A 15,393-nucleotide genomic window follows, 5' to 3' on the forward strand; every position below is an offset into this window, starting at 1 on the left:
TGTTCTTCGATATCTCAGACCCTCAACCAGCTTAAGTTTCCAGTGTTGAAAGGGATGTTACAAAATCATAGACCTCTGCACTGAGTTATTGTACGCAAGACATCTGCAGGTTTTCATAACAAAACTTGTAACAATCTGAAAACAGTTCTAAAACTCACAGTGCAAAGTTAAACATAGCCTATGAGAAAAAACAAACAAATAAACTAAGATTTACTTTTTTCAAGTAGAGATTTTAAACAAATACATGTGAAAAAACTTGAACCAATTTCAAATCACCTAAAACAAAAACAGTATGATTGAGATATAAAGTGGAACAGCGTTAATGTGCAATAATGAAATTTAAGGTTGAAAACTGCATATTGTTCCAGTGCATTAAAATGTACAAACCTAGGACATGATATTGTAAACACAGTATTTAGTTAAGCATGTGCATAAATGTTTTCAAGATCACGATCTGCAAATTAATCTTTGCTTCCGGAGATGTACATATGTGGAAAAAAAATGTCTTATGTAAATGGTTGCTTACAGTATATTTTAAAGATATAAGGCCAGATCCTCGGCGGATGTGAATTGGCTTGGTTCTGTTTAACTCAGTGAAGCTACACTAATTTATACAAGCTGGGAATTTGGTCCATAACATATACAATTAAAACAAATTAATTCACATTATTAAAAGTGTATGTTATTTTTTCTTACCATATATGTTGTTTGCAGTGTTGTTGTAGCCATGTTGGTCCCCGGATATGAAAGAGACCAGGTGGGTGAGGTAATATCTTTTATTGGACCAATGTCTATTCGTCGAAGAGACAAGCTTTTGAGCTTCACAGAGCTCTTTTACCTTTTCCAGATCTGAAGACGTTCTCTGTGAAGCTCAAAAGTTTGTTTCTATCATTAAGCTGGTCCAATGAAAAATATTACCTCATCCACCTTGTCTCTCTCATATATTATATGATGTAAAACAGGGCTACTTTTTTATGTTACAAACCAGATATTTGTTTCACATTATATACAAACACGTGTATGACATTTAAATATCCCAGCTTTCCATATGTAAGTCTCAGAAAGATAAAGAGGTTTGTTAGCAGAGACTTGTGTGGAGGAGAGAATCAGATCTGGAGAATCCTTTTTAATTTTGGCCAGAATGCTAATATACTCCCATAAAGTACAGGTGAAGAGTGCTCTCTTTTCTGGATAAAGATGTACTGGGCCAAAATCATCCCTGGTCTTAAAGAAGTCAGTGGTGTTACACCAAGGTTGAATTTGGACTGTTGTCTTCCTGTAGAATGTATATCACAGAATGTCCACTTACCCAATGTAAGTAAAATACTACGTGGACTGGTGGTTCAAATGCCATTTGTTTCTAACTAGAGCTTGCATGATCCAGATCCTATGTGATTCTCAAATTCTGGGGACTGCAGCTTGTGAAATCCAGACCTATGTAACAACAAATGCCCACACATATGGTCTCCAACCCAAGAAGATGGGGGCGTTAAGCCAGCTAGTTTGAAAGCCCATGTTCTGCATTTGAGGGTTAGCAGAATCATGGGGATAATGTACTTGATCCCTGTCATAACTATAAAGGGAAGGGTAACAGCTGTCCTGTGTACAGTACTATAAAATCCCTCCTGGCCAGAGACTCCAAAATCCTTTTCCCTGTGAAGGGTTAAGAAGCTCAGGTAACCTGGCTGGCATCTGACCTAAAGGACCAATAAGGGGACAAGATACTTTCAAATCTTGGGGAGGGTGTGGGGGGAAGGCTTTTGTTTGTGTTCTTTATTTGGGAGTGCGTTCGCTCTCGGGACTGAGAGGGACCAGACATTAATCCAGGTTCTCCACATCTTTCTAAACAAGTCTCTCCTATTTCAAACTTGTAAGTAAATAGTCAGGCAAGGCGTGTTAGTTTTCCTTTGTTTTCTCAACTTGTAAATGTACCTTTTACTAGAGTGTTTATCTTTGTTTGCTGTACTTTGAACCTAAGACTAGAGGGGAGTCCTCTGAGCTCTTTAAGTTTGATTACCCTGTAAGGTTAATTTCCATACTGATTTTACAGAGATGATTTTTACCTTTTTCTTTAATTAAAAGCCTTCTTTTTAAGAACCTGATTGATTTTTTCTTGTTTTAAGATCCAAGGGGTTTGGATCTTGATTCACCAGGAGCTGGTGGGAGGAAGGAGGGGAATGGTTAATTTCTCCTTGTTTTAGATCCAAGGGGGTTGGATCTGTATTCACCAGGAGTTGGTGGAAGGAAGGAGGGGGAATGGTTAATTTCTCCTTGTTTTAAGATCCAAGGGGTTTGGATCTGTATTCACCAGGGAATTGGTGAAAGGTTTCTCAAGGCTTCCCGGGGGGGGGGAGTCCATTGGGAATGGTGGCAGCAGAACCAGAGCTAAGCTGGTAGTTAAGCTTAGAAGTTTTCATGCAGGCCCCTACATTTGTACCCTAAAGTTCAAAGTGGAACGTGTGCATTTGTTTGTAAGCCACACATATATTCACCAAGTCAAAAGGAGATCCTTCTATGATCATCCTTAAAAATACCCCAATGCATTGCCAACATGTATTTCAGTAACTTGGCCAGAGGTTAGGGGTCTATTACTGGAGTGGGTGGGTCAGGTTCTGTGGCCTGCAATGTGCAGGAGGTCAGACTAGGTGATCAAGATGGTCCCCTCTGGCCTTAAATATCTGTGATTCTTTGAGTCTATGTAATTGTTTAGGATTTCAATAGGGTGTGTGTGGATGAGTGTAGCCTTAAATTAGCTGATGTTTCCATGACCTAGAGCTGGTTTTAAGGTCTCACACAGTCTCTGACCTCCTGACCTGATTCTGGGGAACTATAAAGGTAAAGGAGGATCTCATCTTTCACTTAAAAACAAAAGTAAGTTTCTCTTCTTTTTATGAAGAGCCTTGACACACGCCAACCACTTAGGTTGAAGGCTTGTCACTTTTTTGTAAAGATTAGAGATTCTTCACCATCCCCATCACAGCTAGCCAGGGCTTCCCTTTGGTGTCTGTTAAAAAACAAAAGCCACGCGTCCTTCGGTCCTTTGAATCTTGGGCATGCTCCAGATCAGTTGACTGTTGTAGGGAGCAGTACCACTCAGGGTTACCACTTACGGTCCTAGGGTCACTACAAGCTCCCAACCAGAGGGCTGCCTCCTAACTCAACTCTGCTGTAGAGCAGCCAGCATGATCTCTGATCACAAGGAGAGACAGCTCAATAGCATGAGGTAGCATGGGCTTGTGGACTAAGTAATGGACTGAGAGCATGGGATTAAGCTCAGTTTATAACTGATGTGGTCTATATCTGGGTCAGTCCATACAGAAAAAATGTTTAAATTTGAGTGCCTGAAATTAGGCATCTCAATTCAGATATGCTGAGTGTCACTCTCATTGACCTGAATATGTATATAGCTTTTATAGGGTCTGATTCAAAACTCATGGAAATACTCCTGTTATTAGTTGCAATGACTTTGAATCATGCCGATATAGTGATTTTCATCCATAGATCTCAAAATGCTTTTGCAAAGGAAGGCAAATGTTATTATCCACTACGCCTGTGTCTATACTGGTACATGTGTGTGTATATTTACATAAATATACACCTCTGCATGTATATAGTTATCATCTATGTAGACGTACATATATATTCACAAAAATATAGACAAAGTGGTAGAAGATATCAAACACAAGTTTATGTACCTTCCAACTCTCCTTAAGTGGGATTAATGATTACGGTACATGAGTGCGGAATTAAGACCACCACCTATATTTTCCAGGGTGTCTTACGTACTGTCTCCATGATACAAGTTCCTTTCCAGTTCAAACGAGTTCAAATGGTTCCCTCTTTGTTGACAAGACCATTCTAGACAGCTTGGCAATGACTAAGGGGTCAGAAGAACTCTTTGGCCAGCATTCAGAACCACATGGCTGAGGCCATAAACGTGGGATGAAGTTTGACTGACGGACCATGCATGTATTCTTACAACAGGACTTGCAGGCATTTGGGTAGGGATGGAACACAGAGACCCAGCAGCTGAAATCAGTGCTTGGCAGAAGCAGCAGACAGAAAAGGGGTTTGGCTGGAAGTTTTGAACACAGACCTGTTTTGCTGGAGCCCTGAGATTGGACTGTATCTCTGTTAGCTTTGTTGTTGCCTTTGCTGTTAATCCACCCTTGCTCAAAGCAATAAAGGGAACTATGCATTTTATAAATATAGCCTAGGAAAGACTATCCTGAATCTGCATCCACTCATTCCTCTCCCACCAAGGAATTAAAACAGTCCAGAAGCGCAAGCATTTCGTGACTTCCTAGAAGTTGGGATAGCATGCTTGTGTGTGTGTGTAAGTATGTAAAAGTACACACAAAACCAGTACATTTAATACATGATAGTGTGATGTGGTAAAGAGATTTTATGGTTTCATTGGCTTGAGTTTGGGGTGGCTGCATAAATCAACAGTGGTGAAGCAGTGAGTGAGTTACCCTGGTTATCCCAAATGGATGCCAATAAGATATTTATATCACAACATGCCATCATGTATTTTGTATAGGCCACATATATCTCTGGGGAGGAATGCCATTTTACAAATATTGTAGATTTAAAAAAAAAATATTGAGACTACAACTATAACACACAGGAAGCAATAAAACCTTCTAAAAATGACTTAAAATAGATTTTCTACACATCTCCATCCCCCCAGACTGATTTTCCGTTCCAATATTTCTGGATCTTTCCTGTTGGAAAGTGAGTATTGTCTCCCACTTCTAGCCTTGCAGGGCTGTGAGATATCGGACTAGAAAATCATTCCATTTTATCTATATGATAGCTGTTACTGGCCCATGTAGATGGGGAAGATGTAGAGGGTGAGGTCAGAGACAAGATCTGAGATGTAGGTTAGGGTGGAATTGTGTAGGACCTTGATGACAAGGACAAGAAGTTTCTATATATGTGTGCATATGCCCATGCGTGAACAAAGAAAAAAGTGTATTATTTCACTCCTCACATTACCTATCATTTTAAATTAAATATGTTGAATGTTTGCCATTGTTAGATATAATTACAGAGATCCAAATTAAATTGAGATGTGATGCTTTTGCCCTCAATCCTATAGTAATTCTTATGATTGAAAGTCCTGTTGAAATCAGTGAGAGTTTTGCATTTGAAAGAATAGTAATGCCTGACTGGAATGGAAGTTTAACTGTTTTGGCTACTTGGATTAAAAAAATTAGTTCAGAGCAAGTGTAGGAGCACATGGAAAAACGTGCTTAGTTGAAAGTGTTGTCCTCTTGGCACAATTACAATGTGATGAAACCACACGGAAACAGTTGGGTCCCAAATAATCATGTTGACTAAATATACACAAACCTGCAGTGACTAGCTGCATACACACTACTGCTCTTACAGGTTTCAGGGAGCTTCTAAAACATAGAATACATTGAGCGCCACTACATGGCTCACAAACTATTTAAAGGTATATTACCCTATTTCTACATGCTCCAAAAAAGTGACGTTAACCATGATTTTACAACAGTCTTTAGGGATCCCAAAAACCTTTGTAAAATCAGAGCTTTATGAAATCATATTTCAGGTTTGATACAAACGTATTGAGATGGAATTTAAAATGAAAAGAAGCTTTAGATATGTGAGGTGTTAGAAAATCAGATTTTACCTGTTGTGATTTATGCTTCTGGACTGGGTCATCTCTCAAGGTGTAATCTGAAATAAGTACTTACATTTCTGTCAGAATGGTATAACGTCAACTCATATGGCAGCAGGAAAAGCAAACAGTATGTTGTTATGTTTGCAACAAGGAGAATAAGGGAGGATTAAAAAGTCCTGAAGTTAAGTAATTTTTTTTATTATGTAGAAAAAACTTCATAATAAACTCCATAACAAAATCTGTTTCTTATTAGGTGATTACGTAAAAAAGAAAGAACGAGAATTCAAATACCATGTGATTTACTGCTCTGCATATTGTCCAAGTCTGATTATTTTATCTTTCCCCCTGTCTGAATTAAAACATAATTTAAAATATGGAGTAATATTTTTAACCATTGTACCATATTCAAAATAGCTGTTGTTTTTGATGACACTGGGAGGAATTAACCACCAAACCCTACAGCTATTACACAGTATATTAATAAATTTAAAAACCAAAATCAGTTGCAGTTAGAGGATTGGTAAAATGAAGGGGTTTTATAACATGGGTCCTGATCCAGCAACTGGATCCATGCTGTTGGATCCGTAAGCTTGCACTGAGTCCCACTGAAGTCAGTGGGGTGCCATATGGGATCATGTGGATCCGATTCCAGATTCAAGGCATTTGAAAATAAGATCCTGAGTCTACAAAGCATTTAAGTACACGCTTAACTTTAAGCACAGGTTTAAGTACAACACTATTCAATAAAGCACTCAACTGCAGGCTTGAGGCCCAGTAAAGTGCTTGTGTTTAAGTGCTTTCCTGAATCAGGGTTTATTTTTGATATTGCACACAATACTGACCTAATTTCATACCACCTCCCCTGAAAGTATACACTGATATACAGCACACATGTACTCATAAACACACAGGCACATATATATATTTGTTTATATAATATTACAATTCAGCCACAGAGCACATACTATAGGTAGTATTCTCCATTCCTGTTTTGGTTCAACGGATAGCTTAATATATTATTGCTTAAATCATAATAGCCTAGATCCTCAATAGTATTTCAATAGGAGTGAGATGCCTAAATACCTTTGAAGATCTGGGCCAACATGCATACAAAAATTGGATAGAGTGTACAACAAAGTCACATAAACCTTGCTGTAGGAACCTTAACTTTTGCATATGCTGTGCTTTAATTGGCATTAGCTGATTTTCTTTTTTTAGTTAATTTTCTTAACTAACCCTGAATCTCCACTCAAGATATTTCTGATACATTCACTGGGGACAATCTACGCAAGCCACTGCCCGATATGTATTGATTGTTAGGGAACCTGTTGCGTTTCTCTCATACATACCCAGAACTGCACTGTTATCTCACACAATATTGCATTGGAGTCCACTGCTGGGCATATTCAGTTACAGTTAGTATATTTCTATCCTAGTATTGAACAATGTATGCTATCACATGATCATTTCTGTGTATTTTGCAAGTACATGCTAAACTGAATCAATTAAAAATTAAAACACATTTCTAAATATTTTTTGTCTCATTCCTGAACAAAATGCTCCATTCAGTATTCTGAAACAATACAATGTACAATATTTTGAAGTGCATTTGCAGAGCTGCACGGGGCGTTTTGTCCCACAACTTCCCTTAAAATCAGAAGGAGATATGCAGCTAAAACTTCATGGCGATAACCCCCTCTTTAGTTCACACCTCTGTGACCAACTGCAACAGGAACACACTCAATTTTATGCTGACCTTGCTTAGCTGGCAAACATTCCTTCTGCCTGCAAATCTGGCTTTTATATGTCTGACACCGCTAGCTGCCATCGACTGTAGTCAATTTTACTGAGAGAACAAAGGTTACATGTTAAGAAGCCAGGATTTGAAAATTGTGGTCTAGAGGATGCCACTAATGTGCACTTCTGTATTTTTGGAATGCCATCAGCATTTTTTTGCCTCAGGACTCTAAGTAGATTGCTTGTTGGAACTGTTAAAGTTTGAACCGTCTCTACTTCTATGGGAACAAGCGCACCTTAGCAATGCCAAGCTGAAACTTGAGAAGATGGGAAAACCTGGTATGCTGGGATTTGGCTCTTCAGAGGAGAAATGCAAATTAGTATACAGTTTTAGTGCAAATTACTGTACCCCACATCTTTAAGAAAATAACGTTACCAGTTTTGCTATTGCAAAGGCAGTCTACTAAGCCAAGAACCATCATGAACTCATCATCAAGTAGCATAAACCTCTCATATATCAGGCAAGGGACATTTTGCACTAGCTATACCTGGAGCTTGGGTTCCTGCAACAGTGACTTAAGGTTTTCATCTGATATAGCATTTTCTCTTTCCTTACAGTGTTTAGTGCTGGGTACTTCCATTACTTGCTATTTTTTTTTATTAAATGTTATATCCAAGATAGCTAAGAAATGTGCAGCTTTAAAATGAATTTAGCACAATCTTCAAAATGGAAAATGACACAGTAACAACCTTTACCATTGCCAAAATCTACCCACTCACTTGCCTGGAGTGAGGTGTTTTTTTGGGGTGCGAGTCGCATTGGGGTAGTTGCAGGGGTGCAAGTCGCATTGGGGTAGTTGCAGGGGTGCTGGAACAATTTGTATAGTGGGGGTGCTGAGAGTCATTGATTCAAACTGCAAACCCGGTATATGATGGAAACCACTTCAAGCCAGGGGGTGAGGCAACATCCCCCACACCCCTAGTTCCAGCATCTATGGGTAGGTGGGGCCGACAAACAAGTAAAATGTCATGGTAACAGGCCCCATGATAACAGGTGGATGAAAAGAACCTTGGCCTGGCTTGGTAAACTGTCAAGACATTTCTGCAAAGCTGCTCTGAAAAAAAAAAGTGAGTCAAGTTCAGGAAATTGTCTTATTAGACGAGTGGTGCGGTGAATACTCTTACAGACCATCACACATCACTTACCTGTGGACAGTCTTTGATGTAGTGTCCCTTGTTAAAACAGAGGTGACATAGGTAGTTAGGAGGTGGCCTCTTGCTGGGTTTTCTGGCTTCCGAGGAGAGGGATAGGTCAGAGAAATGCTCAGTGAGCGAGCTTAACCCATCCACTATGTTATTAAGGGAGCCATAGGGCGATGCGCTCTTATACAGACTGCTACTCAGCGCCTGCAAAAAAAGAAAGAAAGAAAGAAAGAAAGATAGTATTGTACTAAAGGTTCTTCTAAGAGTGAGCTGAACCGCAGCAGGCTAAAAATAGCAGCAGGAACTTGAATAGAGTCTTTTCATTAGGAACAGGGCTGCAGACTTTTTGAAAACAATATATGGGTCATTAATACAGAGGCCTCTTGGTTGTAAGCCTAAAGATGGCACGACAGATCAGATTATCCCATTGGTGGGGAAAGTACTGAGCTCACCGCAGTTCACTCATCCCAGCCTGGCCACTAAGCGATGATTGCTTTCTTATGTGATACCCTACCACAGTCATGGAGTGGTTAGAGCTTCCAAGCAAAGTGCTGAAGAGTGACCCACAAAAAGGAACATTTTTTGGTGTCCACAACTATTTGAAAGATCAATATTGAAACCAGAGAAAGGAAAAGAACACCAATAAAAATGTAAATGTTCATTTGCAGACTGCTTGATGAGACAATAAACATAGTGTCCTGAGTTTTAAACAATAAGAAGTGCTCATCAGATCCAGGGGAAACTGCTGTGATTTAACCATTTCCTGATAAATAGCAAATACACAGTTTTGTCTTTCACCTGCATGGGATCTCCACTTTATTCAACTGGCAAATCAAAACTAAAGGGAGCCCAATTTGCCATTCTGAAGCTTCAGAACAGCAGGAAACCCATAATCGCCTACACAGGAGTTAAGTGATAACAAGTATTCATTATCTTTAATGCCCTGGGGTACAACAGAATAGTAACTGGTTGATAGGAGCTTTAAAACATAAAAAATAGCTTCTTCTCTGGATTTTGCAACATGGCTGTTCTGCAGACAGGATCACAGCATGAACAGTTGTTCCCACCCAAAGTACAGGTAGGACACATTTGCCAGGGTAACATAAGGAATTTGCACTTGTACTTATTAGGCCTGGTTCTCCTCTCACACTATTATAAACTTCAAAAACAACAAGGAGTCCAGTGGCACTTTCAAGACTAACAGATTTATTTGGGCATAAGCTTTCGTGGGTAAAAAAACAGGTTTTTTACCCACAAAAGCTTATGCCCAAATAAATCTGTTAGTCTTTAAGGTGCCACCGGACTCCTTGTTGTTTTTGTGGATACAGACTAACACGGCTACCCCGATATTGTAACTTCACTGATTCAGTGGAGTTACTCCTAATTTACACTGATGTGCAACCAGAATCAGACCTGTTCTGTGGCTATATTTTTTCAGTGCTGTCAATCAGAAACTTTTAATGAGGGCCAAAAAAAATTAATTAAAAATCCTTTACATAAATAGATGCTAGAAGCTGAGATTTAGTGAATTTGTGAAACGAATTCACTAATCTTTGAGAACCTCAGATAGTCAGGATTTCTGTCCAGCTGATGTGATGCTCAAATAATAAAGGAGTCACATAGGGATAGTTGAATAAGGGCAACTCAAACATGGATCTCTGCATAATTTGAATCTATAACTGCATCCTAGGACAGTGGCTTTGGATATGCAAGTGAAAATTAGGTGCAAGCAACAGATCAGTGGTGTCACACTTTGCAATCTCCTTTAGCCACACCAGAGGCAAAAGTGACCAAGTTACACAACTGATGAAGGGTCTAGTAGATAGGGCACTGGATTGGGAGGCAAGATAACTTGCATTCTGTTCCTGTGACTTGCTCTGTGACCCTGGGAAAATCATTGCAACCCTCTCTACCTCAGTTTCCTTCTCATCCTTTGTCTTGTCCAATTGCACTGGAAGCGTTTTGGGGTGGCACAGTCTGTACTGTGTGTTTGCACAATGCCCCGCACAATGAGTCCTAATCTCAGTTGGAGGTTGCTATCTATACTTACCTGGTGGACCTGATTCTCCCCTCATTTTACACCAGTCTAACCCAGGAGGAGCTACATTAGTGTAATAGTACGTGGCATAAATTTGGTGAGCGAAGAATTGGGACCTCTGTCTTTGGGGTTAATTCTGTACATTTTGAAAATGAAAATGATCTCAACGAGTGACTGAAAGGTTCTAACTGCTTCAGTCATCAAGTGACTAAAGATACTTCAACAGTCATCAGCACTTATTTTCTAGAATTATGGAATTCCACAGGAATGAGAAAATCTTGGCAACAAATTGGTAAGAGGAAGGAGAAGTGCCATGGAACCCAAATTGTTGTTAATTAAGAGACTTCAAGAAGCTCTTCTCTCCCGAGTAGCCACTTTCACTTACACACACTTGGAATAATACAAAATGTTTTTAATAGCACATTTTGACTGAGGACTCTCAAATTGTTTCACGTGCATTAAATAATTAAACTCCTCAGCTGCCTTGTGAAATATCTATATTATCCCCATTTTACAGATCGTGACCTTACATACAGAGAGTGAGAAATTCCACTCCCACCACCCACTGCAGAAATCCACAGATCTTCCTTGGGTTGGGTCGCATGCAAGTCCTCTGCAACACATGGGCAGGACACAAGGCTGCAGTACAATCTGCACATGGGTGTTTTTTCGTCTCACAGGACCCAATCCAATGCCCATTCTTGGCAAGAGGAGTCCTTCATTTGACTCCCATAGGCATTGGGTTGGGCCTGTAGATTGCAACAGTGGCCACTTTCCATTCCCCATCCATGAGCTACTGGAGCCTCATGACTGTGTTTTATGTTGGTCAAGGCAGGCGCTACCCTTCCTGACATATTCAAGGCCAATGCAGGGCTTGCAGAGGGTGCCTACTTGGCCACTCGACTAGTACCACATTGTACCCTCTGCTGCAGCAGTGAATATCACTGAGAGAGCACACAATTTTCCCTGGGTCCCACAGTGAGTCAGTGGTCTAATACTAACCACCATACTTTGTAATCACCAAACACTACCTATCACTGGAAAATTCCCTTTGAGCTGCGCCGAGATGTATAGAATCCATCAAATGTCGGCAGGGAGAGGGTTAACTCTCACTCCCCAAGCAGAGGAAAGACCACAGCTGCATGTCCTAATTACAAGGATTGTGAGGGTAGAAGGGCTGGGCCAGCTGTGGCGAATTAAGGAGTTCCCTATCAGGCTGTATTAGGGATGTGGGTTTACTGGTGTTAGGAATTAGTGTCTTCTGGTTGGGAGAGGATGAAAATGCTAGTTGGCAAAACCTGTCTGCCTCTTTCCCTCAATGACTCTGCAAAGCTTGGACTTGTTTTAGTTGAATCATGGGGATCTAAGCTGAAGGAAGCTTTTGAAATCTTAGTTTAAGTCTCTGATTTGGATGGGGCAGGGGTCCCGGGGGAGCTATCAGGGGGTGAGAAGCAGGGGGGTTGGATAGGGGGCAGGGGCCAGGCCATGCCTGGCTGTTTGGGGAGGCACAGTCTCCCCTAAATGGCTCTCCATATAATTTCTGAAACCCGATGTGGCCCTCGAGCCAAAAAGTTTGCCCACCCCTGCTGTAGTCCTATCCAGCCTCCTTATTCAAGTCCACACAGGCACGTTGGGTAACATTTTCAAGGATGTCTAAGTGATTTAGGTGTTAAAGAACCAAAGTCTCTTTTGAAAATGAGATTTGGGCTACTATGTCACTTGGGCACCCTTGAAAATCTTACCTGGGTTGCTCCTTGCTTGGCAGAGACCACCTCCTATGCTGCTCTTTCAAGACTCCCATGCCAAAAGGAAGACTAGGGAACCACTAAATCTAAATTTGCTTCTCCGGTTACTTAAAAATGGAGACAGGGCAGCAATAAGAACAGGATGACACAACAACACAATTTAATTTATGTTATATATCATAAAAAAGGCCCTTCGCTCCGAGTGTCTATGCTGCACTTTCCCTCTCTAAAGCTTTCTTTTGATGCTAGAACCAGCTCAGATCTAAAGGCAGTGAGCGAAGATGAGAATGCTAGCGTAGACATGGTGTTTGTACCATGATGTCAGCTGGTCCTGCTCAGAACAGACCTGGACAACACAGTGGCTAAAGTGCTGTTAGTGCCCCGTCATCTGTTGGTGGAATTGAGCCAGTTCTAGTAATAATGGGAGAAGAACCTACTGTTGTCAAGGCCTGGGGACCGAAACAGCCAGGCAGATGAAACAACAGGAGTCAGAGTTCCCCTGAGTAGCTCCCTGTTTAACTTGAAAAAGCCAGCTCCTAGGCGACCAGCGGAGTTAGCGAACAAGAGTGGCAAGCTGGGGAATTTGGCAAGAGAGTTTGCCAGGTGAGGAGGAATGACTTCATGACCTTTGAGGTGAGTTTGTTTGTTTGTTGTGTGCTCACTGTTTGATTTTAGCATATAGTGTGGCCTGTTTGGGGGGCAGTGCCTGCGCCTACCAGCCTTCTAAGCAAGGCTGATGGCTTCTTGATGAAGCTTTGATCCCCCATCCCTTTAGGATCCATTGACCATTAACCAGGGGCAGGGCTACTCAGGGAGATCAGGTGTTTAAAAAGCCAGCTCCTAAGTGACCAGAGGAGCTACCAAACAGAAGAGTTTTTTGTGAGGGAGTTTAGAGAGGGAGCATGAGAACCAGATACACCTAACAATTGGGCAATAAACAACCCTACCCCCCCTCAAAAAAAAACCCTCAAACACCTCCCCCCAAAAAAGCTGAAGGAGTAAAAATAATACAGGCAGAAGTCCAGCAGCAGAGTGGGGGGATAGCCTAACCCTAACTGCAGCATGTATGATTACTTGCCTTGTGGCCAGGTGGCATATGTGTGCATTCAGCGCAAGGAGCTCCGGGCCCTCAGAGACCAAGTGTGGGCTCTTGAAACCAGAGTAGCTGAACTGGAGGAGCTAAGGGAGGCAGAGAGGTACAAGATGAGACTTTCTGGGACTTTCTGGGTCCCACCCCCAGTCTGACAGCCTTTGTGCTGCTGAGGAGGATGCAAGTCTTGGGAGGGACATCATCAAACTGGAATGAAGGGAAACGATCCCATAGTTGGGACCCTCCTTCCAGATGATGCCATGGTATCCTCTCGCAATGAGGATACCTCCTCGGGGGAGGGAATCCCAGTTATTAGGAAGAAATAGGTAATAGTAATGGGGGATTCGATCATTAGAAATATGGATAACTGGGTTTGTGATGACTGGGAGAATCACATGGTCGATTGCCCGCTGGGTGCAAAGATTGCAGATTTCTCAAGGCTTATACTCAGACTTATCTGCAGTGCTCGGGAGGAGCCAGTGGTAGGTACCAATGATATATAGGGAAAGGTAGGAGAGAGGTCCTGGAGGCCAAATTTAGGCTGCTAGGCAAGAGATTAAAGTCCAGGACCTCCATGGTAGCATTCTTGGAAATGCTTCCAGTTAAACATGCAGGACCAGCTAGACTGGCAGAACTGCAGGATCTCAATGTGTGGATGAGATGATGGTGTAGGGAGGAGGGATTTAGGTTTATTAGGAACTGGGGAACTTTTTGGAGAAGGAGGAGCCTATAGAGGAAGGATTGGCTCCACCTCAACCATACTAGAACCAGATTGCTGGTATGTAACATTAAAGAAGTCATAGAGGAGTTTTTACACTAAGTGCAGGAAGAAAGCCAAGAGGTATAGAGGAACACACGGTTCAGACACAGACATTTCTTAGGGGAGGATCTATTAACAGGGATTCTCTATATGCTAGTAAAGAGGAGAGAATAGAAGTTGAGAAAAGTACAGGTAGGAACTGAAGAGAAAGTCAAATGAAAAAGAGTTCCATTCAATTACATAACATGAAGGCAGACAACTAAAAAGTGACAAATTTTATAAGTGCTTATATACAAATGCTAGAAGCCTAAATACAATGAGTGAACTTGAGTGCCTCGTATTAAATGAGGATATTGATATAACAGGCATCACAGAAATGGTGGAATGAGAACAATCAATGAGACATGGTAATACCAGGGTACAAAACATCGGAATGACGGACTAGGTGGAACTGATAGGGGAGGTGAACTATAGATGAAAGAAAGCATAGAATAAAATATAGTAAAAATCTTAACTGAGTCAAACTGTAGCATAGAACCTCTATGGATAGAAATTCCATGCTTGAATAAGAAGAACATGGCAGTATGAATATACTACCAACCACCTGATGGTGTTAGTGACTGTGATTAGAGGTCACAAAAAAAGAGGTCACAGAGATTAGAGAGGCTATAAAAATAGAAAACTCAATAACAAAGGGGGATTTCAACTATCCCCATATTGACTGGGAGCATGTCACCTCAGGACGGGATGCAGAGAAAAAGTTTCTAGACACCATTAATGACTCTTGGAGTACCTAGTCCTGGAATCCACAAGGGAAGAGGCAATTCTCGATTTAGTCCTAAGTGGAGCACCGGATCTGGTCCAAGAGGTGAATATAGCTGAACCACTCAGTAATAGCGACCACAATATTAATATACAGACTAACACAGCTGCTACTCTGAACACAATATTATTAAATTTAACATCCTTGGCGGGAAAGGGAATAAAAGAAACCCACTACAGAATGGGGGACTACAGAAAAATGAGGAAGCTAGTTAAACGGACATTAAAAGAACAGTCACAAGAATGAAATTCCTGCAAGCTGCATGGAAACTTTTTAAAAACACCACAATAGAGGTTCAAGTTTAATATATACCTTAAATTAAAAAACAATAGTAAGATGACCAA

General features: G+C 41.0%; 1 protein-coding gene across 2 annotated transcripts in view; it reads right to left on the minus strand.

Annotated features, from left to right (window-relative positions):
• ZCCHC24 (zinc finger CCHC-type containing 24) overlaps window positions 1-15,393 on the minus strand; it is a 166,754-nt gene that overhangs the window by 126,632 nt on the left and 24,729 nt on the right. For both annotated transcript variants that reach the window (XM_054034315.1, XM_054034316.1), the window contains exon 2: window positions 8,597-8,797. In XM_054034315.1, the coding sequence (XP_053890290.1) occupies window positions 8,597-8,797 (201 nt within the window). The remainder of the gene's footprint in view (window positions 1-8,596; window positions 8,798-15,393) is intronic.

The sequence above is a fragment of the Malaclemys terrapin genome, chromosome 7 (genome assembly GCF_027887155.1).
Source record: "Malaclemys terrapin pileata isolate rMalTer1 chromosome 7, rMalTer1.hap1, whole genome shotgun sequence".
Taxonomy (NCBI): domain Eukaryota; kingdom Metazoa; phylum Chordata; order Testudines; family Emydidae; genus Malaclemys; species Malaclemys terrapin.